This window comes from Eleutherodactylus coqui, chromosome 7, assembly GCF_035609145.1.
Source record: "Eleutherodactylus coqui strain aEleCoq1 chromosome 7, aEleCoq1.hap1, whole genome shotgun sequence".
NCBI lineage: Eukaryota > Metazoa > Chordata > Amphibia > Anura > Eleutherodactylidae > Eleutherodactylus > Eleutherodactylus coqui.
In genome coordinates, this window is record NC_089843.1 from 76454189 (window position 1) to 76481867 (window position 27679).

Below are 27679 nucleotides of genomic sequence, written 5' to 3' on the forward strand. Positions count from 1 at the left end.
TCATCAACAGGAAGCAGCAAGGAGGATAAACAGTGGCAACAGCAAAACACTAAAAGATCTGCCCTTGCCACATTCTTGAACTGTTCCCCTGCCACATCTCTAGAACATTCTGCCTGATGATTTCACAGCGGAAAGTTGCTACAAAAAGAGCGACTCTTGCTCTAGATTGTTCGGCGTGGCCATGTATTTTATGAGCAACCGTTACATTCAATGGGATCATATTAAAGGGAATCTTTCACAATTTTTTCACTGCTGGTGGAAGCATAAGATAGTGACAGTTATGCTGCTTACAGTAAAAAAAACTTTCATTTTATTAGTAGCAGTGACACATAGAGGACTACAGGAAGTAGTCCTCTATATTCATGAGCTCCGGTTACCCTGACCCACCTGTGGGGCTAGTCATGCCACCTCAAGGTGCATTTACACACAGAGATGATCGCTCAAAATTCGTTGGAAACTGACAGTTTAGAGCGATCATTTTGCATGTGTAGTAATGCGCGAAATCAGCCCTTTAGTACTTAATTGCATGTGTTTAGAGAACAGTGGGCGGTCTGTTCTCTAAATACATCGCTATTGTTCTCCAGTGGGACAGCAGCTGTTAACAGCTGTTAAAGAATGTTATCAGCGCTACCTGCAGAGAACACAGCGTGCAGTCTGTCCTATTTTGTCATTCTGAGGGACAAGGATTTCATGCGCACCTGAAGTTAGCAATGGACGAAAAGTGCACAGTAAATGCTTGATGGGCGCACATTTACACACAATGATTAATGCTCAAAAGATGGCTTTTGAGCAAATTTTGAGCAATCCTTTATTTTGTAAAAGGGCCTTCACCCTCCAGCCACTGATTAACAGCTGTCTCTCTATTAGTATTTCAACTTGTTTTTATTAAACATTTTTACACAAAACATGTCTCTCTATTAGTATACATACAGATGGGGGTGATAGCCAAGTGGATGGGCAGGGGTTTACTGTAGCATATGACTATCAAGAATTAGTCCCTTAGGTGTGACTGCTGTTACTAAAATGCAAGTTTCTCCCAATCCACTGTACATATACATACAGCAGACATATCACAGTAATCAGTGAGTCTGTCACAACCTAATGCCGCCCTTAGAGAAAGCAGCAAAGAGATGGTAACAGATTCTGATTAAGGGTGCATTCATACATTATGTAAACACTGCGGAAAAACCAAAGTGGAAAAGTTTACTATTCAAGTGAATGGGATTAAAGCAAATCCTGTTCACACATAGCGGGAAAAAAATGCTGCCGATTTTCTGCTGTAACTGTACTGTAATTCTAACGTGCAGTTTTGCTGCATTTCCGTTGCAGAAAATCCTCAGTGGAACTGCAGCATTTTTGCAACATGTGAATGTACCCTAAATATGGATGTGCCAGCAAACAGACTCCTACTGTGAGCAGTTCATACCCTTTAAAAGTAAAATAACTACATGTAGAAGGAAACCAATGTGGCTTGACAAGACTGTAAGGGGGGCAATAACTGAAAAAAGAAAAAGTTTAAATTATTAAAACAAGAAAGCAGTGAAGAAGCACTAAAAACCAACATGTAAAAGAACAAATTATGTAAAGAAAAGATAAAAACTGCCAAGGAGGAGGCAGAAAGACTGATTGCTATAGAGAGCAAAAATAACCCTGAACTGTTTTTCAATTATGTAAACGGTAAAGGAATTTGCATTGAAAGCACTGGCCCTCTAACTAATATTGCAGGAGAAATCATACAAGATGATGGGGGAAAGGCAAATCTATTAAATTGTTTTTTTTTTCAAGTGTATTTACAAAAGGAAAAAGAAATGTCACACGAGATGCAGGGGGATAAAACAAATCCCCCACAAAATATCACCTGTCTAACTCAGGAGGAAATGCAGAGCTGGTTAAAAAAGATTAAAATCAACAAATCACCGTGCCTAGATGGAATACACCAAAGGGTTCTAAGGGAACTGAGTGACATGATAGACAGACCGCTATTTCTTATATTTAAGGACACTATAGAGACAGGGATTGTACCACTGAATTGGCGTATTGCCAGTGTGGTTCCAATATACAAAAAGGTGTCAAGAAGGGAGCCTGGTAACTACAGGCTTGTAAGCCTTTCTTCAAAAATTGGAAAAATATTCGAGGGGTTTCTGAGAGATGCCATGCTGGAATACCTCAAGGAGAGCAACAGTATAACCCCTCATCAACACGGGTTCATGAGGGGTCGATCATGTCACGCCAATTTGATCAGTTTCTACAATGAAGTAAGTTCTATGCTAGACCTGGGAGAGTCCATTGATCTCGTATATCTGGATTTCTCTAAAGCATTTGACACCGTGCCGCATAATAGTCTGATATATAAAATGAGACAGCTCGGATTGGGTGAAAATGTGTGTAGTTGGGTAAAGAATTGGCTCAGCGATAGAAAGCAGAGGGTGGTAATAAATGGTTTGTACTCTGATTGGGCCACCGTTGCTAGTGGGGTGCCACAGGGCTCAGTATTAGGCCCCATTCTGTTCAATATATTTATCAACGACCTGATAGAGGGACTGCACAGCAAAATATCAATATTTGCAGACGATACAAAATTATCCAAGGTATTTAATACAACGGAGGACAATGTACGGCTACAAATGGACCTAGATAAGCTGGGGGCTTGGGCAGGAAAATGGCAAATGAAGTGTAATGTTGATAAATGTAAGGTTATGCACATGGGCAGCAAGAATGGATGTTACCAATATTCACTTAATGGGCCACCGCTAGGGAAAAGTGGTATGAAAAAAGACCTGGGGGTACTAGTGGAGTGAAGTTTTGGGGTGCATTAACCCCTTAATGATGCAGCCCCCCCTTTTTTTCTATTTTCGTTTTTTCCTCCCGCCTTTAAAAAAAAATCATAACTCCTTTAGTTATCCATCGATGTCGCTGTATGAGGGCTTGTTTTTTGCGGGACGAGTTGTATTTTTCAATGCTGCTATTTAATGTACCATATAATGTACTGAAAAACTTTTAAAAAATTCTAAATGGAGTAAAATGGAAAAAAAAAACGACATTCCGCCAACTTTCAGTGCATCTTATTTCTACGGCGCACAAAGTGCAACAAAAACGACATGATAACTTTATTCTATGCGTCAGTACAATTACTACGGTACCAAACTTGTATAGTTTTATTTTTACTGTACTATTCTTTTTTTTTTCAAAGACATTTAATTTTTTAAAGCTATTTTCTGGCGCCATCTTCTGCGCGCAATAACTTTTTAAAATTTTTCCGTTGACGTAGTAGCATTACGTCATACTTCTTTTTGACAGGCAGTCTATCAAGCCACCCCACAGGGATGGCTTGATAGGCAGTCTCCAAAGGCAGCCCTGGGGCCTTTCAGAAGGCCCCCGACTGCCATGACACCTGCACGGCTCCCATGATCTCACCTATGTTCTGACACACTTATAAGACCTTGACACAAAGCTCATGAGGTTCAATATTAAGAACCCAAAAGACAAATGACCTCTTATATTGTCTGTCACTTTTAAAAATTATTTTTAAAATCAGCTATTACTTCTTCCTGCTGATATGGTCTGTGCTGGGTACCAGGGTGCGTGTGTATATAGTAATGCCAGGGGTATTCTGACCTGCAGCAATTATCACTCATCCACAGTATAGGTGATGAATTCTAGAACGGTAGAGGTCTGACCCCACTGATCGCCAGGACAGTAGAACCCGATTCCCTGCTATTCCAGCTGCAAGACTGCAATGCTCCCCTATGTTCGTCAGTGCTATAGACTTTAAATGGCTCAGCAGGACACATGCTCAACCACTGCTTCATTCAAAACCCTCTTAGATGTGGTCCTATGGCCTGGTGGGATGGGGTCCCTCAGTCTTGCAGTTGAGGAGTGTCCTAGTGTTCAGAACCCACCAATATAGCACTTGTGTAGTTGAAAGTGTGAAACCTGTGTTTGTCCTGCTGTAATGATGGCCTATATGAGTGGCCTAGATAATCTGGGGTGGGCTTAGAATAATCAGGGGTGGGGTAAGGGTGGAGCTAACATTAGGAAAATTGATAACAGTTGAAATAGCAGACTGGACATATGAGGAGACTCAAAATGAAGAAGGAGGGCAACAAGAAAGAAATGGGTAACTGTGTAAGCTACCATTAGAATAGGAAGCAACCTGCACTCACTAAGTATTATGTATAAATGACTCGTTCTGATATAGGAAGATGCATTATTTTCTATAATCAGCTATTGTATACATACATGTCAATCGTCCATAAAAAAATTAAACAGATTTTTTTTTAATACCATGTATTATTTTATGTCCAAATGCTCATACTGTAAAACCTGTGCTGACAAACTACACGATGTGCTTGAACTCCTAAGCGCTCTTTCGTCTTCTATCATCTTGCCTGGTCATTGCTGTGAACAGCTGTGGTAGCAAAGTGATTCAATCAGTAAGTGAATGGAGGGCTAAGTGTTCCCAATATGTTGAGAAGTCCTAAGGGCCATTCTCAATTGTTCATGCAGATGTAAATGACTCACAGTCCTCGCCAATTAGTTCTTTAATATGTCTGCTTACTCTGCAGTCTTGATGGGAACATGTTGAAAAGAACTGGAAACATAAAATACTTTTATTCACATACTGGAAGAATTTTCTTAAATATTTCACTCTGTCCAAAGACGTTCTGCTTCCTAAATCAGCTTCCTGTATAAGCAGGAATGATTTGGGCAACAAGGGAAATTGTAAGCCATCACGGCTACTGGCCAACGTGCCAACCTGCCAACCTGCTGAATGCTGGTGCTGCTTACTGCGCTGTATTGGAGAAGGATGAGCCAATAGTCATCAGAACAATCCCAGATGGGCAGAGCAGTCCTGGATTTCAGCTGCTGTCCCAACAGTCCTTTTTCTGGTTCCATCAAGTCTCAAAGGTTCCAACAGCAGCAAGGACCTTTAGGACTGGGAAACCTTCTGCATAATGTCATAAGAGACATTAGTAGCTTTATCAGCTTCTTCCAACAGAGGGCAGCATGACTCCTGCCTAGGAACAGCACAGGGCAAAGCCATGGCTGCTTGGTAATAGCGCGATTCGGCCTCGCTGGGGACTGTGGTCACTGGGTGCACTACCTGGATAATTTATGGCATTCTTTAGGCATGACTGGGCTCTATGTGGGCAAAGTATGGCACGCTCTGTGGGCTGCTTGATGCTATGCGGCACAGTATAGCTCTATGGGCACACTGTAATCTGTAGTCTAGACCAAGTATGGCATTCTAGGCAGTAAAGTATGTATTATATTCTGGGCAATGGTACTAACTGGGTAAATTATAGTTTGACCATGATGGGTTTATGTTTCTAGTCTTTTACCTGTGTAAGAGAGGGAAAATTTGGCCTCCAGTTTTATATACATAACTTGTTGTTTTACCTTCACAAGTCTGAGCTGCTTCATTTTGTATCATATGTGTAAGGCTGGGTTCACACGGGGCCGAATTTCTGTGCGGACTTTCTGCATGGCTATTCCGCCCACGGCTTTTAATCCTGGGATTAGCCAGCAAAGTGGATGAGATTTGCAAAAATCTCATCCACACGTTGCAGCCAATCCGTTGCGGCCAAGCTGCACGAAAACTGACTTGCGGCGCGGAATTCAAAGCCGCGACATGTCAAATCTTTCCTCGTTTCCGCAGTGGCCTCTCCTGCCTATGAGGAGAGATAGCCGCAGCGGAATGCCGATGGCGAAGCCGCTCCAAAACCCGTGTTCAAAGGCCGCAGGTTTTGAAGCTGCACTTATCCCGTGAAAATCTCACGGTTTTTCATTGTGTGGTCATTCCGCGAGATTTCCATCCCGTGCGACCCCAGGCTAAGGGTTTGCACGGGCTGATTTAGCGTGTTTACCACTTTATTGTCTACATTATCCTATCAAAAGTAATCAAACACCTGAACAAGAATCAAAAGTAGTATATATTTTCCTATGTTAATACCAAATGGCATTGGATACTGTATGTGGCATACTTTCTACTAGTCTAATACATTTCAACTGGTATTTCCCTCCATTTATCCTGCAAACATCTGGTGAGTTCTATTTAAGAAAAAGGATGCTGTTTATATTTCCTGACACGACGTTCCAGTGCAAAGCTGCTCAGTCGGGACAGCCAGTCCAATCGTGGAACATCCATATCCTCAAACCAACATAAAACAGAGTTGGATTTGTGACATGCCGCGTTGTGTTGTTGGAAGCATTACTGACCATTCCCAGAGTATTGCCATATTGTCGGCAGCACATTATTGTCTAGAACGTCAAAATACACCTCTGTGCTCATGGTTCTTGCCAGTACAACCAACGGACAAAAACCATGACATATAAAACATCCCCAGATTATAACGGAACCTCCACTTAACTGTTGGCAAAACACGCTCAGGTAAAAGGTATTCCCCAGGCATTCTCCACACCCAGGTACGTCCCTCTGATTTGAAGATAGAGTAGTGTGATTCATCACTCCATAGAATGACTCAACTGTTCAATGACAACGCTCCTTGTACCACTGTAGACGGGCCAATGCATCTTCTTTGAGAGAACTCACCAGACGTTTGCAGGATGAATGGAGGGAAACACCAGCTGAAGTGCATCAGATGTTAGTAGAAAGTATACCATGGAGAGTATACAGATATAATACAACATTAAGCAGCACAGAGTTGTGCACTTAGTGTATATGAAGCAGAATGTCGGCTTCATTTTTATTGGGACTACAAATGTCTCAGGTTGGAATATAGAGTTTATTATAAATTCTTCAGTGTTGTACTATTAGAGAATGTGACTAATGGCGCACAGCGCTGTATTGCAGGGCCGTCGGCACGTATGAGAAGGAGTGGCTGCTCTATGCTAATGGCAGAGTGCCTTATATTGGGGTTTTCCGGCACAGTTCTGCTGACCTGTGCTCCCCTATGTGATGTGCGGATGTACTGTAGCCGGTACAGTGGCTTCATCCCATCAGAGTGCAAAGCCGCCCATCTTTTGAGCAAGCCTGACTTCTGCTGGAAAGAGTTTGTCTAGGGAGTGTGATTACTAAAGACTGTTAATCTCATTTACAATACGATAGACCGCTGCCACCAACCAGAGACCGCCTGTATCGCTGTGCTGCCGAAACCGTTTATTGCTATGGTTGAAATTCTTCAATAAAGACCAATTCAAGCGTCACCCCACAAGCTAACGACCGTCACGGCTTCATGAAGTCAGGGTTGTCTGCAGATGCCATGAGTAGGCCAGACAAGGCAGCCTACTCCCGGTTCAGCCCCTCTTGAGTTTGGTTACATATTTACATCACCGTTCTAGTTTTGTTTTTCTGATATAAGCCACCTGCATAACCAAAGCATTGAAGGGCCACTCTGGCCGAAACACATTTTTCCATCCCTGCCCCCTCACCTGACTGCCTGTCACTCTCTAAAGGTTTCCTCTATGGATTGCAGTCACTTTCCTGCAGTGCAGGCCCCTGTCTTATTTTTATCAGGTACCATCGTGAGTTTTTTTTTTTCGTTTCACTTTCACATTAATCCCACAATGCATCAGCACAGCAGTAGCTAGAGGCTGTACAATTCTGCCTGCTGGGAGGCCAGTTTAATAATTACCATTCCCTTACATATTCATCAAAATAAGCTACAGATCATAAGTTAACAGTCAGGAGGATGAGCTGTGATTTCCTCTATTATACCTGTGTGACAGGAGCTGTGTGATCACCATAAGTAACTGTGAAAGGAGTGACTGAGTCCTCCTCTAGGCAGTTTCTGTTGCAGTATTCATGCAATAGCATAATACAGACTAGTTTCAGACATCATAAGCCCAAGTAGATCTGAGCAGGTCAGAATTAAGATCACTTGAACATCTAAGGAGAAGGAGGCTGGGAGTTTCAGATAGAAATGAATTACTAACCAAGGTAACACTAGATCACTTATATATACTGGGGGAATAGTTGCATAATGAATGAAGAAAAAAAATTACCGGAGTGGCCCTTTAAATGATAAACTGTCACCTCTAGAGGGAGCTCACTGCATGCTGTACTTGATTGCGTTCAGTGTAAAAATGGTATGTAGTCAGCTCATAGGCTCCCTCTAGTGGTGGTCAAAATGCTAAAGGAAATCAGTCAACTACTTTTGCTCTATAAGCAAAGCTTATGGGCTGAAAGTGGGTGACCCGCCAAGTCCGGGTGTAAGTGTTATACTTACCTCCCCATTTTTCCCCCGGTGTTAGCAATGAAAGTCATCGCTCAACGCATTGAGGGGTACGCTAAGCAATCCACCCGTTTTAATTTTATAATGGGTGGACTCCTTAGCAGTACTGCTCAATGCACTGAGTAGCGGACTTCAGCGCTCACACTGTGGGAACAACAAAGGAGGTAAGTATAACACTTACATCCCGCGACTCAGCGGGTCAGCGACTTTCAAGCTATTAGCATAGATTCTAGGATTAGAATTAAGTGACAGATTCCCCTTAGATACTATAGTTAGGGAATCTGAAGCTTTCAATAGCAGCTGATGTGTTTGTGGATCCGCTATCAATGTCAGATCTTACACTTACTATGCATTTAACTGTAATTTACCAGCCATACATAAAGCAGTGAATGAGATGTGATGAGTCAAGAACAGCAGGATGACCAGGGCCTAATGTATAGTCAGACCATGTTCTTCTTTCATTAGATGTTGTCTCCCTCTAGTGACCAAAATGTGTCATTACAGTTTATAGTAAAGATGAAACCTTATACAGTACAGTATCTAGAAAAGCAAGGTGCTTGTGACAACCCGGGTCATGGATTTATTACAAATGAAATCTAATCTGATTCATCCCATTGTAGCCTTATTTGTATAAATAAATCCTCTTTTATTAGTTTTGTGATAGGTTCCGAAAATCCATAGCTATAATAATAATCTTTAAAGTTTACAGCGTGTAATATTGGTATAGTTCAGAATTTATTCTATTGATTTCCTAGTATAAAAGGGCTGAAAGTGAATTTTCCCATATTGATTTCTGACTGAATTAATTCAAAGTCCCCTCTTCCTCCGAAATGCACTTTTTTGTTTCTACGTTCATCTTTAACCTTCAGTAAAATGAACACGTAATGACATTTCAGACACAAATCTTCATAATATAGTGCTGCGATGTCAGGGCCTCTGACAGCTATACCGCTATTTACCCTATCATATATATATTTATGCTATATATATATTACACACACATACACAGGGGTTGGACAAAAATATGGAAACACCATTCGAAATGCATGGGATTTTAATCATTAAAATAAAAATCTTGGTATTTGTATAGCGTCAACTTATTCTGCAGCGCTTTCAGGTAATTATTACTTATTACCCCCCACCAAGTTGGGTTCTCATTTTACCGACCTTGGAAGGATGAGTCAACCTTGAGCCGGCTACCTGAATCAAGCGGGGATTGAACTTGCAACCTTCAGGTTGGAGGTGAGAGCTTAAACTCTGCACCACACGAGTCTCAGTCATTAGCATTGACCTGCTTGGCTCAGAGCTTTCTTGCCAAATTTGTGTTTACTTCACCTCTTGCCTTGCTCTGGGTGGTTTTGGGAGCTAGCTGGTAACAGCAGCTTAAATCCCTGACCAATGGAAACCTGTTGCTCGGGCAGATGTCCACTTCTGCCTGGCAGCATCTGTGTCATATTACCTCCTCTTAAAATTGGTCTCAAATATATCTTATTGAAATAGGATTTATAATTCCATGTAACTTAAAACGTGTATTCTGTACGATGTTTCCATATTTTTGTCCACCTCCTGTATATATACAAACATACACTAATGGGGTTCAGAAAAATGTTAGTCTCTATTCAGATGCTGGAATTTCCGTCAGAAAGATCGGACACAGCTTTCAAAGAAAATCCGATCTCCAACTGATAGGACCGCCCACTGGACCTCTAAGCCCAGGACCATCAGACATTGAAATAAATGAAACACAAGTTATACCGACTCCTTCCCCATAAACCTATATATCAATCTGCTCAGCTTCTCTAGGACTGCATGGTCAATTAGCTGATATACACGGCTTTGCCCGAGTTAATTTAGTACAGGTGTTTAGGTGTTGTTCGCACAACAACAAAATTTTATGAAGTCGTCGTTACTTCAGAGGAACCAGGGAATAAAATATGTATATACATAGAGGAGCGTTAGATTCTCCTCAGACCGATGTCCCTCTGCAGAATGTGCCACCCCTCTCATTCTCCACATTTAGGATCAAAGAATGCTTGCGCCAAATTTCACGCTAGTACGACGCCGGGAAGTTACATCACATAGAGATGCACTTAAGTTTACACTTAACATTAAATAATCGAGTATTGACTCCTTTACTTTTGCTATTTAGGACCTAAATAATGGTTGTGCCAAATTTCATGCTTGTACAACACCAGTAAGTTACATTACTCAGGGGTGCCAATACTTTTGCACTTAGCATTGAATAATCAAGTTGTGACCCCTTTACTTTTCAACTTTGTATGACATTGGGAAGTTAGAGAATTAGTGGTGAGTCAGTGAGTGAGTCAGTGAGGGCTTTCACCTTTATACATATAGATGTGACAGATTCCCTTTAACCATGATATAAAACAAACATCCATTTACAGCTGTATTGAAAATCTCTATGCGGAGCTTCCATATTCATTGCTGCAGAGTCTACTTCATGGTATTTACATGTCTCCATTCCTCTTCCTTCTGACCTGCTATCTCTTTGATCCACATTAGATTTTATGATATAGGCCACATGCACACGGCAGGTCCAGATTCCGGCAGCAGAATTCCGCACGTAATCTGGCCCTGACGGCAGCCAATGACCCCGAGTACCTGTATTTCTTCTTCTATATCTGCACATGGTCCGACGTTCGCGCTACCGCACATGCACAGTACAGTTTTCCCCGCGACGTTGTTAGGCGATGACACAGATCCCGCAGCCGTTCTGGAATGGCCTCAGGTCGGATGGCTTCCACTGACTTCAATGGAAGCCGTCCGTGTGGGTCCTACACGAAAATAGAGCATGCTGCGATTTTTCCTCCACTAGCAGGAATCGCTATTGATTTCCACTCATGGGCATGAAAAATCACTTTGCCATAGCATGCTATGGAGGGTTGTTGCTGCAGAATCTGGGGGGTAGATGCCCGCCCCGGAATTTGCGGCAAAAATCCGCCTGTGTGCGTGAGGCCATACAAAGAACAGAAACTTTGCTTTCCTCTGCTTAGTAATGTCTACCTCCTGATGGCCAACTCTAACGAAGATCTCTCTGCAGCATTTGGCATTATAGATTACTAACCCCTCCTCAGTAGGCTTCACTTCTGACCTTAGGCATAGTGCTCTTCTGGTTCTCCTCCTACCCCTCTGGCTACTCCTTCAGAGTATCATCTGCGGGCTCTACTTCTTCTTCCTCTGCTTCTTGCAGTTGGGGTTCCTCAAGGTTTGGTCCTAGGTCCTCTGACCTAAACCTGATATCTCCATTTCAGTCAGTAGTGCTACCATAACTCCTAGGAGGCACACCTACTGTCATATTTATCAAGTCACTCGCATGGTTAGATCACCTGCACAACAACCTCTCCAGAACCCACCATTCTTTCACTGTGGAAACATCCAAAACTCTTATTCTTGTGTTGATCCATTTCTGTCGTGATCACCGGAACTTCCTACTGATTGGTCTTCCCTTCACTAAACTCTTCAATATATACTGAAGGCAGCTGCCAGGCTCATCTTTCTGTCGTTGTGCTACACTGATGCATCTACCCTGTGCCCGTCACTACACTGATGCATCTACCCTGTGCCAATCACTACACTGATGCATCTACCCTGTGCCCGTCACTACACTGATGCATCTACACTGTGCCAGTCATTGCACTGATGCCTCCACCCTGTGCCAGTCACTACACTAATGCATCCAGCCAGTGCCAGTCACTACACTGATGCCTCCACCCTGTGTCAGTCACTACACTGATGCCCTTGACCTGTGCCAGTCACTACACTGATGCCTCCACCCTGTGCCAGTCACTACAATGATGCCCTCGACCTCTGCCAGCCATTACATTGATGCCTCCACCTTGTGCCAGTCATTGCATTGATGCTTCCACCCACTGCCAGTCACTACAATGATGCCTCTACCCTGTGCTAGTCACTACACTGATGCCTCTACCCATGGTCAGTCACTACACTGATGCCTCCACCCTATGCCAGTCACTAAACTGACGCCTCCACCCTATGCCAGTCACTACACCAATGCATCCACCCTGTGCCAGTCACTACACTGATGCCTTCAATCTTGTGCCCGTCACAACACTGATGCCTCCACCTTGTGCCAGTCACTACACTGATGCCTCCACCTTGTGCCAGTCACTACACTGATGCTTCCAGCTTGTGCCAGTCACTACACTGATGCTTCTACCCTGTCAGTCACTACACTGATGCCTCTACCCTGGGCCAGTCACTACACTGATGCTTCCATCCTGTGCCAGTCACTACACTGATGCTTACATCCTGTGCCAGTCACTACACTGATGCTTACATCCTGTGCCAGTCACTGCACTGATGCTTACATCCTGTGCCAGTCACTACACTGACACCTCCACCCTATGTCAGTCACTAAACTGACGCCTCCAACCTATGCCTTTCACTACACCGATGCCTCCACCCTGTGCTAGTCACTGCACTGATGCCTTTAATCTTGTGCCCGTCACTACACTGATGCCTCTACCCTGTGCCCGTCACTACACTGATGCCTCCACCCTGTGTTCGTCACTACACTGATGCCTTCACCCTGTGCCCGTCACTACACTGATGCCTCCACCCTGTGTTCGTCACTACACTGATGCCTCCACCCTGTGCCAGTCACTACACCGATGCCTCCACCCTGTGCCAGTCACTACACCGATGCCTCCACCCTGTGCCAGTCACTACACTGATGCCTCCACCCTGTGCCAGTCACTACACCGATGCCTCCACCCTGTGCTAGTCACTACACTGGTTGCGCATCCACAATAGAATACAACTTAAACTCATCAACAGCTCTCCACGGTGCTGCACCGCCCTACATCCCCCCTCATCGGTCTACCACCCCACACATGCTCTCTGCTCTGCCAATTGCACATGCAAAAAATATACTTCGATGCTCCCAGCCATAATTAGTCTAATAAGTTCCAGATGTGTTCTTTTACTTGCGCAATTACATAGTGTTTCCCACATCTCCTAGGGTATTGCGCATTTGCTGTGGACATTGCTGTGGACCTGGTATGGAAAGGCCTCAGATGCGTCACGAATATCCCCCTCCCCCCTCGTTTGAAGTGGTGAAATCCACAATGAAATCAGCAGCATTAATTGCCATGTTGCAAGTTTAAAATCCGGAGTGCGTGTCAATTTACGCTGCAGAAGATTTCCGCAGCCTGTGGATAAAGTCTTTTCTAAACCTCATCCATATTGCTGGTACTGTAAATTGGCACATTATTATCATCAGTGAGTGAACCAAACTCTAACCTATGGAAATTCAAAACAAATGGAAGGATAAAAAAATGTGGCAGATCATTTCCAGTTTTACCTTCAATCTGATAGGCCGCCGTTGAAGCTCCCCAAGCAAATGATTCAGGAAACTTTAAACTTGCCATATCTTCTCATATATTGTGGAGCCCGTGTTATTCCGTATTACGCTGTCCTGTTGTCCAACTATATCCTTGATCTGCAAAATAAAAATCATTCAGCTTGTAAATCATCATTCGCTTTCACAAAACGGAGCATAAGAATGTATAACGAATGACAGAAAGGTAGAAACAGACGTACATGTAATGCTGCTATAAGTCAAATGTACACTAGATGGCGCCCTTGTACGTTTCATGAAACTTTATCTGAACTTTAGAAGTGACATCCTTGTACCTGGCAGTCGGCATTTCTTTATATTACACAGGATCAAAGGAAAATTATGTATCTGTACTGATTATGTAAGAGAGTGACCAGCAAAAGGTTATAGAAAGTAAGTCACGTCCGTCTCCATTGCCATGGGATAACAGCTTATATCCTGGATGCCCCTTCACAAAGCAAAATGTTGGTTGCCCACCAATGTCAGGGTGTTCATACACAGCACAGCATTACACCATGCATTTGCTACTTATGTTTTTCTATTTAATGAAAGCTAAAAAGGTTTTTCATCTCTTTTGTCTTTTTAGATCCCATGACATATTTGGCAAATACACTAAGAAAAACCAAAATGTGGCAGATGGGCACACAGAAAAATCATAGGACCCCATAGGGGGTCTATTTCTGAATGAAAGCTCTGCCAAATATTCAATACTACATCTTAAAGCGGTTGTACTAGAATTACACGTTATTCCCTATCCGAAGGACAGGGCATGGTTTGCTGATTGGAGGGGGTCCCACCGCTGAGTCCACCACCGATTCTGCAAATGGGGGTCCTGTGTTGCCCCTGCAGGCTTACTGTACCCCCCACAGTGAAGAGGAGAATAAATGGAGAGACGGTCCTTCCAGCACGCTGCTGCTTCATTCATTTGCAATGGGACTGCCAGAGATAGCTGAGCTACAAGCACTAAGGTATTTCCATCAGCCCCATTGATATGAATGGAGCGCCAACCATGCATGCTCAACTAGCGCTCCATTTAGTGTGAGGTTTCTGTGGGTGGAAGAAGTATTTCCCGCAGTGAGGAGAACGGGAGACCCCCATCAACCAACAAGTTATCCGCTCTCCTTTTATTACAGTACATTTATAGAAGGGGACAACAAGGTATTGTGTCAAGGACTAATGTAAATGAGTAGGAATCTGCTTTTCTGTTGCATCATAGGAGCAGAAACCTGGAATTCAGGCTGTGATGGATCTGTCACACGAACCTGGTGCCTGCCATTATAAGTCAGCTGACTTAAAATGGGGTGGGTCAAGCTCCATCAAGGTGTCTATCATTTTAACAAAATAAAAAATGGGTTTTCCAGGAAAAATACTTTTGGCGACCTTTACTTAGCATAAGTCTCAATAGTTGACTGGCTGGGGTCTGTCACTCGAGCCCCCGACCAATCAGCTGATTGTGAGCCTGCTGACAGTGCCGCAATCACAGGGGTCGGAGTGAAGGTCTCCTCCAGGCGCTTGTAACTGCAGGCCTGGCTTCTACTGATTTCAGTGATATCTGCGCTTGCAATTACAAGTGCCGGCCACTAGCAGTTTTTTTCTGCCGCGAATTCGCTGCGTTTTTTTTTTCAATTGTCAATGGGACTTTCTAATGTTAAAAACGCAACGCACCAAAAATGCAAGTTGCGTTGCGCTGTGTTTTTAACATTAGAAAGTCCCATTGACAATTGGAAAAAAAAAAAAGCAGCGAATTCACAGCGGGAAAAAAAAACGCTAGTGGGTGGGCACCCTAATTGCGGCGCTATTAGCAGGTGCACAATCAGCCACGGTCCTGACAATTAACTATTGATGACCTATCTTAAATCCTGAGTAACTTTGTCTCCAGCTGATGGGTCATCAATAGTAATTTTCCCAGAAAACCCCTTTAAAGAGGTTGTGCCAATTTATAAAGTTATCCCCTATCCACTCTATGACTGGTGGGGGCCCAACTGCTGGGACCACCACTAATGCTGAGAATGGGGACCGGAAAATATGAGCGCGTTATTTTAGCATCCGAAATTTCTTTCTGTGTCAAAAGATAGGTCTTGCCGTATCTTTGAACTGCACAGCGCAAGAGGCTCCAGAGACTCCCATAGGAGTCTATGGGAGCTGTCAGAAGAGGGAGTTTGGTAGCGGCTGGCGCTTCTAAACACTGACAGGTGCCTCTAGTGAAGCATTTAAATAGTAGTCCTGTCGACCAAGAGATTTGGGGCTCCAGCATTATTTCACTGCAGCCAGCTGCGTGAATGGACGGAAAAATCGTGAATAATAGCCGCGACTTGGTTGCGCCTATTCTTCGTTCACACGATTTACAGTCTCAATGGTTGCAATTTTGTAGCGCGGCTAACTCAGTGCAGAAATAACTCTCGTTTGAAAGAGGTCTTAAATCCTGAGTAACTTTGTCTCCAGCTGAGTTTTCTATACTGCATCCAAATGTTATACAATAGCTGTCAGCAGATTACTGGAGTGATGGGTGATGACAGCCGGGGGGAGCGCTGCTCCACCGCAGTACAACTGCAGAAGCTTCACCGCAAAAAAGACACATCATTCATGACTAGAGATGATTGAGCCTACTCGGTAAGGCAAGTTACTCGAGCGAGCATCGGTATTCTCGAGTAACTGCTTAGTGATCCGAGCAGGCTCGGGTGGGGGGAGCGGGTAGAAGACAGAGAGATCTCTCTCTCACTGTTCCTCCCGCTCCGCTCTGCTCACCCCCCCCCCCCACCCGAGCCTGCTCGGGACACTAAGCAGTTACTCGAGAAGACTGATGCTCACTCGAGTAACTGCCTTACCGAGTAGGCTCGCTCATCTCTAGTCATAATAATAGTCATCAATGGGAAATTCTTAAACTTAGTATGGGATTTGTTACTTCTGTGCGGCCGTGGAAGGGAAGAAGGCTTTTGTGTAGGATACTAAGATTTCCAACAACATCGCTAATTAAAAGTGACTTGTTATAAAACATTCACATAAACTTAAGATGGGAAACCCTTCATTATACCTTCCGTCATGTTGAGTTAAAGTGTCTGTCTGTAATGGGGCATACGGACATCCAAGAGTTGGGTTCTCGATCTCTGTGATCTAGAGTGACTCTTGCTTTAGCAGACTTGGATCATCCATGCATCATATGGAAGGCTATTAATTAGAATGGCTGCCATGTAATGCTACATCTCCGCTGCTGTAGATTCTTTAAGGAAATTGAACTGGAGCTGGCCAAGTGCTAATCATCTGATCACAATGATGGCTTTCATATAAACCCTTTAATGACTAGGGGTCATTGATTCGCCTTGTGACTGAGCCCTGAATTCATGAATGGGTGAGTGCTGCCTCTGATTGGCTGAGCGCAGGGACCAATCACAGGCAGCTCTCAGCTGTCATTCAATAGCTGAGAACTGCCTGTGATTGGTCACAGTGCTCAGCCAATCAGAGCCAGCCCTTTCAGCAGGCGGGGATTTTAAAGCTCTTCATAACAGTGCAGGAGAAGAGCCGTCTGCACTCACCTGAGCCCCGGCAGCTGCAGAGAGGTGAGTATAGATTTTTTTTTTTACACATTTTTGGGATGCTTTTCAGGGAAGGGCTTATATTTTAAGCCCTTCCCCGAAAATCACTGCAGGGCTTGCCGGCATCCCATTGCTTTCAATTGAGCTGATTGTATTGCCGGCTCCATTGAATTCAATGGGAGAACATCACGCTTCTCTGCCACAGCTGTGATAGAGGATTGCGATGTTCACTATATGTTCTCAATGGGGTCAGCGCTGCTGCCGCCGGCCCCGCTGAGCGCAAGGTGAAACCCCTGGATGCGAAAGCATCCAAGGGTTTCACATACACAAAACACCGGTTTATTGCAGTTACATGCGTTCTGCGAACCGGTGTCCTACAATTTTCACCGCAGGCGTTTTTCTGCATGTAAAATTCACACGTGATTGGTTCTTTCTAGTGCGATTATTTTTTACATGCGGAAAAACACACATTAAAACGCCTGTGTGACTGAGCCCTTATGCTGTATTTTAACAAGCTGCCTATTAAACACGTACCATAGGTAGTCCCTAATAGGCAAATGATCATGGCAGCCCTGGGGGTCTTCAGAAGGCCTCCAACTGACATGAAACCCGGACGGCACCCCAGCAATCTTATCATGGAGGGTCGTTCAGGACATTTAAATGCGACTATTAGAACTCACAGTGGTATTTAAAGGATTATCAGTCACAATTAAAGTTATCTTCAATCACAGCTATTGTGAGTCGGGAGTTTGCTGTCAAAGGCAGAAGATACCTTCCATGTATGAAGCGGGTTCAGCTCCTGAATCTGCTTCATACACAACATATGCTGTGGACGGCTATAGACGTCTAACCTGCATTAGGTATGTATAATTAGGACACATAAAGCCATATACAAGATGCAAAGGGGATAAACAGGACTCTTCAGGACTTAACATTGACGACCTTTCCCCCGAGCGTTGATAAATGGTGGTCCAACCTCTCAGGCCCGTCCATACAGCCTACAGGTGATCGCTCTGTTAGAGGAGCCCCCATGGGCATCTAATGATGCGTTATATTTTCCTCTGTGTATCGCTTATTGTCAGGTGGAGCCCAGCAGAAGCATTTTAGGTGTAGAACTTATTTTTTTCTCTTGTCGCAATCGTATGCGACAGGAACCCATATTGGATTGCGAGGTGCAGTGCCTTGTTACCCAAATGAACCTGTGGCACAGGTATACATAGGGGTAGTTTCCCGTCAACAGGTGGTTGTGGTTGTTGAGAAGTAGTGCTTGCAGTTGACAATTGACAAGACAATGTGAAGACTGTGACATACAAAGATCCTGGAAGGTTGGTTGGTGTTGAAGCCATCATCCATCATACACCTTGGATAGTAGCACCCTTCCCTCGGAGAAGTGGTGCAACCTAAAGGGTCAGACAAGAGACTATGACTGAAAGAGGGTCAGTAATAGTTGAGAAGTCCAACTTGCCAGGACAAGATCTGCGGGCAGTGCTTCTTAGGGGATGAAGAGACCACTGACTGGGCACCAAGTGGAGATGAAGAGGTTAGATTGCATTGAGCCATCACCCTGAGGACCCCTGCACTATACAGCCTGTTGTATCCCAAGTGTTGCGCCTCTCCTAATAATACTTATCGTTCTACAGTGCCCACATATTCCGCAGCACTTTACAAATCCTGCTGGAGAGAAACAACATGTGTTTGCACTCAATACTATTACATTAAGAGACTGTCCCTAAGTGGCCGAAGCAGACCTTGGACTTCTTCCCAGTGTTGGCCGATTTTGTTGAATTGCTACAGTAAAGAAACTTGAAAGTGATCTGCCCTTTTTCTTGTACAGCTCACACTTCATAACTGTCCTGGAGGGAACTTGCTCTACCCTCGTGGGCATCAGTATTAACTTCTCATGCTGCCCAAACAACAGGTAGCATGAACCCAGGGCAGATATGCCCATTGCCTCCATGTAGGTTTTATTCTGAAATGTGTTGTAGAATACATGCGCTTTGAAATTTGACTCAGAATGGAGCCCCAAGTCTAAGAGGTGGGCTGCACCAGCCTCTACCCGCCCGCAGCATGTTTACTGGCAGTTCCTTTTGTGTATAAGGAGAGAGCTGTCAGTCATCATGCTGCAAGCCGGTAGAGACGGCGCGGCTCACCTCTTTGACTTGGAGCTCCATTCTGAGTCCAACTTCAATGTGTGTTCATTCTGAAACTCCGCCGTGTTTTAGTGTAACACATACACAGGGGCAATGGTCATACCTGTCCTGGGTTCATGCCACCCGTATTCAGAAAGCTGATAACAGATTCACTTTGAAGGTGCAAAGCCTGAGGCTGCACTACCATAAATTGGTAATATGTCCTAGAGAGCTTGTGTGGGTTTCTATCAATATGCATACCATATACCCATATTGTCCACTATGCATGCCAACTTGGATGTCATCATCCATATATGTCCTGATATGAATCCAGAGAAGATCTCCATGACACCAATGGACATGATACAAGTCCGATGGGGACATGGTATCACCTGAATCTCTTTGTAGTGCAGCCTCAGAGTTTGGACCTGTAACGGCAAGAACAAATCCTATTTCATCGTAGAGAATAATAAAAATAGCAGTTTCTGCACTTCATTACATTGTGAAGGAGACGTGGCTTGATAGGTGGGACAAGTAAAAACAAGCTTTCCTTATCGAGTCCTTCTCTCTGTCCCTCTACAGGGTCCATGGTTAACACTGGAGAATTTTTCCAAGATAACCCTGTCTATGGGCCTTTTTAGGTAATATGGACAACACAAATGGGAAATTAAAACAAGGTATGCCCCTTTATTGACCAAAGTAAAAAAAATGACACTGCAAAGAGCAGCTACCACTATTCAGATCAAAACACGACCATGTATTACGTCATTGCCTATTCATGTGAATGGGAGCCATGTAATACCACACAATACTATCCATCTCCTGTGCAGGTATCAGTGGTGATCAGCTGATTGCCAGCAGGTCCCATACTGTCCTATGCGGTCCTTCAATATCACATTTGTATCTAATTGCACAAGTATTTAGGTCTTATGTCCACGGGATAAAAATCCGCAGCGTTTTTCCCGAACGCGGATCCCCGCCCCTTAGGGATGCATTGGACACCCACCCGCAGGTAGTTAAATACCTGCGGATGTCATTTCTCCCCTTCAGGCGTGGATACGCGTGCGGGAAAAAAAACGCGACATGCTCCATTTTCATGCGGGTCTCCCGCGGGGACGGCTCCCGCAGGCTTCTATTGAAGCCTGTGGAAGCTGTGCACGGAACATCCGTACATGAATTAAAACTTACATGCCTGGACGCTGCGGATCTTCCCTCCGTCGCAGCCGGATCTTCTTTCTTCAGCCCGGCGGATGTGCCCGGCACGCTGCCGGCATGCCGAGCAAATCGGCCGGGCCGAAGAAAGAAGATCCGTCCGCGACGAAGGGAAGATCCGCAGCGTCCCTGTCCGTGAGTTTAATTTTATTTTCAGCCTCATGTCCCCGGGAAAGGAGGGACCTGCTGCGGGATTCTGCATGGAGAATCCACGGCGAGCCTGATTTTCCCTGTGGACATGAGGCCTAATGCCTCCTGCACACGGGTGGGTCAGACCCCGCATGTGGGATTCCCGTAGCAGAGTTTGACTCAGTGCCTGACCGGTGTCTTCTGTTCAGCGCTGCTCATGTGCCAGCCGGCACTCCATTGTGCATGCGCAGTAGGCACCGGCGCTCTGCGATGATGCGGATCCCACGATACTCCCGCAGTGCTCACTGCAGAAGTGCCGTGGGACGTACAGCTTCCATTGACTTCAATGGAAGCCGGCCGTGTGACATTGAGGACGGGCTGTGGATTTCGTGGGAAAGCAGGAGTTTAAAAAAACAAACCTGTACTGCGCCTCCACACACATCCGAAGTACAAAGATCCTGGAAGGTTAGTTGGTGTTGAAGCCATCATACACCTTGGACAGTAGCACCCTTCTCTCATAGAAGTGGTGCAACCGAGAGGACCCGGACAGGTATGCAGGATCCTCGGCCACGGGCTCCCACGTGCAGAATCTGACCAGCTTGTGGACATGAAGGCTTAGGCTATGGCAGTATGGCTTATTTTTGGTTACTCCCCTCCCAACAGAGGAATAACACCCCCTACACAGCAAAATGGTACCACTGAAAACTACATCTTGTACAAGCCCTCATACAGCATGGCCACCATAAAAAAAATTATGGCTTCAGAATATGACGACACAAAAATATTTTTTTTTTGTAATAAAAAAGTGTATTTCAGTATCATAAAGGGGTAAAACAAAGGAAAATTTGATCCTGCCGTTATCGTACTGCTCCGCAGAGTACAATCATCACATTCATTATACTGCACAGTGAGTGTCGGCTCAACTTTTGCCTGAGCGCTGACGTCAGCACTAAGGTCATTGGCGCTGGCGCAGAACCTTTATACTGACAAGACTTCACCGCTGGAGGCAGTGATCATGCTATCCTTGAATTTTGGATAAAAAGGGGAGGAAGACCTGAGAAAACTCAGACCTCAAGGTTGGATTTCAGAAAGGCAGATTTCAATGAACTCAGAAAGAGGGTGGGAAGAATCCAATGGCTGGATGTTCTTAAGGACAGAAATGTCCCAGAAGGTTGGGAAACATTGCGAAATGAGATTCTCAAGATGCAAATGTTAACAATCCCTTGCATCGCACTTGCATGCACCTTGCACGCCGTGCGGTGTGTTTTTCGGCTCCATTGAAAACAATGGGCGAGGCGTTCCAAACGCCCAAAAGGTAGGACATGACACAAATTTTTGCTGCACCGCGATGAGGGTAAAAAAAAAAAAAGCTTGTGTATATGACCCATTTCAAAAGAACGGGGTTCATATTAGTGAGACTTGTGTGTCTCGCAATGCACAGATCTCACGCAATTTTCTCAGCCATGTGTAAGAGGCCTAAAAGAAGTTGGAATGGGCAGCATTTAAAGAGCCAGGATGTATGAACATAGAACTTACACACATGTTAAGGGCTCCATCACACTGTGAGGGCAATATCAGGCTGTGAATCACATATTGCACTTGCCACCATGTAAAAAGCCCTGTGGATGCTAGGCATTTTCACGTGAAAACAGCCTCGCATCACTGCTGGCATGAAAGGAATCCTCGCCGTGGCTGTAACAGCCGTGGAAGAGGATCGCAGAGTTCTATCATTACTTTCAATAGGGCAGGCTCTGCTGTCACCAGCCCCATTGTAAACAATGGGCGATCCAAAAAAAAGAAACATGAGGTGCCATGCAGGAAAACATCACTAATGAGCCCATTCAAAAGAATGGGTTCGATATTCGTGCGAGATCTGTGCATCTCGCAACACACAAATATGGTGTGAAGGCAGCCTATAAAGGAAGAAAACTATGTTTATCAAATGGAAAGAGGGGGGAATATCTAAAGAAGAATATAATGCAGTCTGCAGAAACTATAGGGCAAGTGTCAGAAAAGCTAAAGCTAATAAATTGAGGCCTGCAACAGAGGCCAAAAGCAATAAAAAAGGATTTTTGCAGTCAAAAGCAAAGAGAAGTCAGATGCTATAAGATGTTTACAGGATGAAAATTTGGTATCTGTTTTCTTTCAGAAAGTAGATGGAACATCAGCTGATTTTTCCTGTACTATTGGGGGGATAAAAGAATGCAGGCTATCTATAAGCAAAGATGTGGTAAGTAGAGAAAAGTATGGCAGCAAACCAGGTGCAGATAAATGATGCAGAGCTTTATTCCTCCTCAAGTCACAGATACATGACGTTTCGACTCAAAGTTTTTTCAAATGCAATGACTGAGTCGAAACGTCATGTATCTGTGACTTGAGGAGGAATAAAGCTCTGCATCATTTATCTGCACCTGGTTTGCTACCATACTTTTCTCTACATACTTGGACTACTTTGGAAATTATTTGGATCAATTTCCTTGTGGCGATTGCAATTTACAGGTCATCCCTTATTGGGTTAAGGTTGTGCTGTCTGCAACTCTGCTTGTCTTTATTCAAAGATGTGGTAAGGGAACACTTAGATTACTTTAATGAATTCAAGTCTCAAGGTCCAGATGAATTACATCCTAGGATACTAAAGGAAGCAGCGGAGGTAATTGCTGAACCACTTGCCGTATGTCTTGAAAATTCCAGGAGAACAGGAAAAGTCCCAGAAGCCTGGAGAAGGACAAATGTTGTCACTATCTTCAAAAAGGGAAGAGGGTGAATCCAGTAAACTACAAGCCTGTGAGCCTGACTTCTATATTAGGAAAGATCCAAGTACTTGGATGAGAATAGAGTAATTAACCAGAGCAAGCATGGGTTTGTAACAAACAAGCCATGCCAGCCAAATCTAATTTTCTTCTATGACAGAATAACCGACTGGGTTGATAAGGGAAAGGCAGCAGATATAGTACATCTTGACTTTAGTAAAGCGTTTGACAAAGTATCTCATACTATCCTTATTGAAAAAAATGACCAAATATGGGATTGACAAGGCAACTGAAGAGAGAGAGTATTCAAAAAGATCTAGGAAAGCTTGAACAGTGAGCGGTGACAAACAGAATCGTATTTAACAAGGAGAAATGCAAAGTCCTACATCTGGGCAAGAAAATAGAAAAAACGCATACAGAATGGGAGGAATTGGGCTAAGCAGCAGCATATGTGAAAAAGACTTGGGTATACTAATAGATCATAGACTGAACATGAGTAAACAATGTGATGCAGCAGCCAAAAAGGCAAACACAATTCTGGGATGTATTAGGAGAAGAATAGAGTCTAGATCACGTGAGGTCATTATACCCCTGTACTCTTCCTTAGGGTTTATTTAGACGACCGTATATCGGCTGCGTTTTCACGCCGAGCCGATATACAATGTTCTTGTCTGCAGGGGGGAAGGATGGCAGAGCCAGCAGCAGGAACTGAGCTCCCGCCCCTCGCCACTATTTGCAATGGGAGGGGCGGGACTAAGCGCAGGTACTTAGCTCCACCCCCGTCTCGCTCCCTCCTATTGCAAATAGTGGCAAGGGGCAGAGAGGAGAGGGAGCTCAGTTCCTGCTCCTGGCTTTTCCATCCTCCTCCCCCTGCAGACAAGGACACCGTATATCGGCCAGGCGTGAAAACCCATGGAGGCAAGTGCGATATAACACTAGAGTAGTTCTGTATCTATTAGGCGGTACTATATATACTGTATTACACTGCATATAACATACTGCAGTAGTTTTGTATGTAGCATACGGTATACTGTATTACACTATGTATAACACTATAGTAGTTTTGTATCTAGCATATGGTCCAACTATATATATATATATATATATATATATATATATATATATACTAGCTGATATACCCGACTTCGCCCGAGTTAATTTGGTACTGGTGTTTATCTGGTGTTCACACGGAAAATCTTATGAAGTCGTGGTTACTTTAGAGATACTGAGGAAAAACATATGTTCACCATTTTGCATAGTTCTCTGCGTTACCCAGGAAACACCACGTGGAGGTAACCATGCGACGTTTCCTTCATATAAAATGACATCAGGAAGTGAGAGAATTAGATTATGTACATAAAATTTGGACACTAATTCTTTTGCGCTTAGAATTGAATAATCGAGTTGGGACCTATTAACTTTTCAAATTTATGACACAATCAATGCTTGTGCCAAATTTCATGTTTCTATGACATTGGGAAGTGAGAGATTTGGATTATGTGCGTAAAATTTGGACGTTAATTCTTTTGCGCATAGAATTGAATAATGGAGTTGGGACCCATTAGCTTTCCCTATTTATGACATAATCAATGCTCGTGCCAAATTTCCCGTTTCTATGACACCGGAAATTGAGAGAATTACATTCCGCACGTAAAATTTGGACGCTAATTCTTTTGCGCATAGAATTGAATAATGGAGTTGGGACCCATTAGCTGTTCCTATTTATGACATAATCAATGCTCGTGCCAAATTTCCCGTTTCTATGACACCGGAGAGTGAGAAAATTACATTCCGCACGTAAAATTGGGACGTTAATTCTTTTGCGCATAGAATTGAATAATCGAGTTGGGACCCATTAGCTTTTCCTATTTATGACATAATCAATGCTCGTGCCAAATTTCCCATTTCTTTGACACCGGAAAGTGAGAAAATTAGATTCCGTACGTAAAATTTGGACGTTAATTCTTTTGCGCATAGAATTGAATAATCGAGTTGGGACCCATTAGCTTTTCCTATATATGACATAATCAATGCTCGTGCCAAATTTCCTGTTTCTATGACACCGGAAAGTGAAAAAATTACATTCCGCACGTAAAATTTGGACGCTAATTCTTTTGCGCATAGAATTGAATAATGGAGTTGGGACCCATTAGCTTTTCCTATTTATGACATAATCAATGCTCGTGCCAAATTTCCCGTTTCTATGACACCGGAAAATGGGAAAATTGGATTCCGCACGTAAAATTTGGACGCTAATTCTTTTGCGCTAGAATTGAATAATCGAGTTGGGACCCATTAGCTTTTACTATTTATGACATAATCAATGCTTGTGCCAAATTTCCTGTTTCTATGACACTGGAAAGTGAAGAAATTACATTCCGCACGTAAAATTTCGACGCCAATTCTTTTGCGCTAGAATTGATTAATGGAGTTGGGACCTATTAACTTTTCCTATTTATGACATAATCAATGCTCGTGCCAAATTTCATGTTTCTATGACACCAGAAAGTGAGAAAATTAGATTCCGTACGTAAAATTTGGACGCTAATTCTTTTGCGCATATAATTGAATAATCGAGTTGGGACCCATCAGCTTTTCCTATTTATGACATAATCAATGCTCGTGCCAAATTTCATGTTTCTATGACACCAGAAAGTGAGAAAATTAGATTCCGTACGTAAAATTTGGACGCTAATTCTTTTGCGCATAGAATTGAATAATCGAGTTGGGACCCATTAGCTTTTCCTATTTATGACATAATCAATGCTCGTGCCAAATTTCCTGTTTCTATGACACCGGAAAGTGAAGAAATTACATTCCGCACGTAAAATTTGGACGCTAATTCTTTTGCGCATAGAATTGAATAATCGAGTTGGGACCCCATTAGCTTTTCCTACTTATGACATAATCAATGCTCGTGCCAAATTTCCCGTTTCTATGACACCGAAAAGTGAGAAAATTACATTCCGCACGTAAAATTTGAACGCTAATTCTTCTGCGCTAGAATTGAATAATCGAGTTGGGACCCATTCGCTTTTCCTATTTATGACATAATCAATGCCCGTGCCAAATTTCACGTTTCTATGACACCGGAAAGTGAGAAAATTACATTCCGCACGTAAAATTTGGACGCTAATTCTTTTGCGCATAGAATTGAATAATCGAGTTGGGACCTATTAACTTTTCCTATTTATGACATAATCAATGCTCGTGCCAAATTTCCCGTTTCTATGACATTGGGAAGTGAGTGATTTAGATTATGTATGTTAAATTTCGACGCCAATTCTTTTGCGCTAGAATTGAATAATCGAGTTGGGACCCAATTTCTTTTCCTATTTTGGAGATAATCTATGCTTGTGCCAAATTTGATGTTTCTACGACATCGGGAAGTTGGAGAACGTTTGGCGAGTCAGTCAGTCAGTCAGTGAGTCAGTGAGTGAGTGAGTCAGTGAGGGCTTTCAGCTTTATATATATAGATATATATACACTATATTACACTGTATATAACGTTCTGTAGTAGTTTTGTATGCAGCATAAGATACTACTTTGTACTGTATATAACACTATAGTAGTTTTGTATCTATTATACAGTACTATATATACTGTATTGCACTGTAAAAATAATAATATTAATCTTTATTTGTATATCATCAAGCTATTCTGCAGCATAACATATGGTACTATATGTACAGTATCGCACTGTATATAACACTATAGTAGTTTTGTAAACAGAATACGGTAATATATATACTGTATATAACAGTGAAGTAGTTTCTGTGTATACTATTTTGCACTATATATAACACACTGTAGTAGTTTCGTACATACGGTACTATTTATACTGTATAAAACACTGTAGTAGTTTCGTACATAGGTTACTATATATACTGTATATAACACTATAGTAGTTTCTGTATATACTGTATAAAGCACTGTAGTACTTTTGTACATATGTTACTATATATACTGTATATAACACTATAGTAGTTTCTGTGTATACTGTATATAACACACTGTAGTAGTTTCATACATACGGTACTAGATATACTGTATATAACACTATAGTAGTTTCTGTATATACTGTTTTGCACTATATATAACACTGTAGTAGTTTTGTACATACGGTGCTATATATACTGTATATAACACTATAGTAGTTTCTGTATATACTGTTTTGCACTATATATAACACACTGTAGTAGTTTCGTACATACGGTACTAGATATACTGTATATAACACTGTAGTAGTTTCTGTATATACTGTTTTGCACTATATATAGCACACTGTAGTAGTTTCGTACATACGGTGCTATATATACTGTATATAACACTATAGTAGTTTCTATATATACTT

At 43.1% G+C, this 27679-nt stretch overlaps 1 protein-coding gene across 1 annotated transcript in view; it reads right to left on the minus strand.

The window, feature by feature from the left end:
- Positions 1 to 13656, minus strand: part of LOC136573341 (cytosolic beta-glucosidase-like) — a 53116-nt gene extending 39460 nt beyond the window's left edge. The window contains exon 1 of the mRNA XM_066574631.1: positions 13540 to 13656. Coding sequence (XP_066430728.1) covers positions 13540 to 13606 — 67 coding nt within the window. The 5' untranslated portion in view covers positions 13607 to 13656. The remainder of the gene's footprint in view (positions 1 to 13539) is intronic.
- Between the last annotated feature and the right edge of the window lie 14023 nt (positions 13657 to 27679).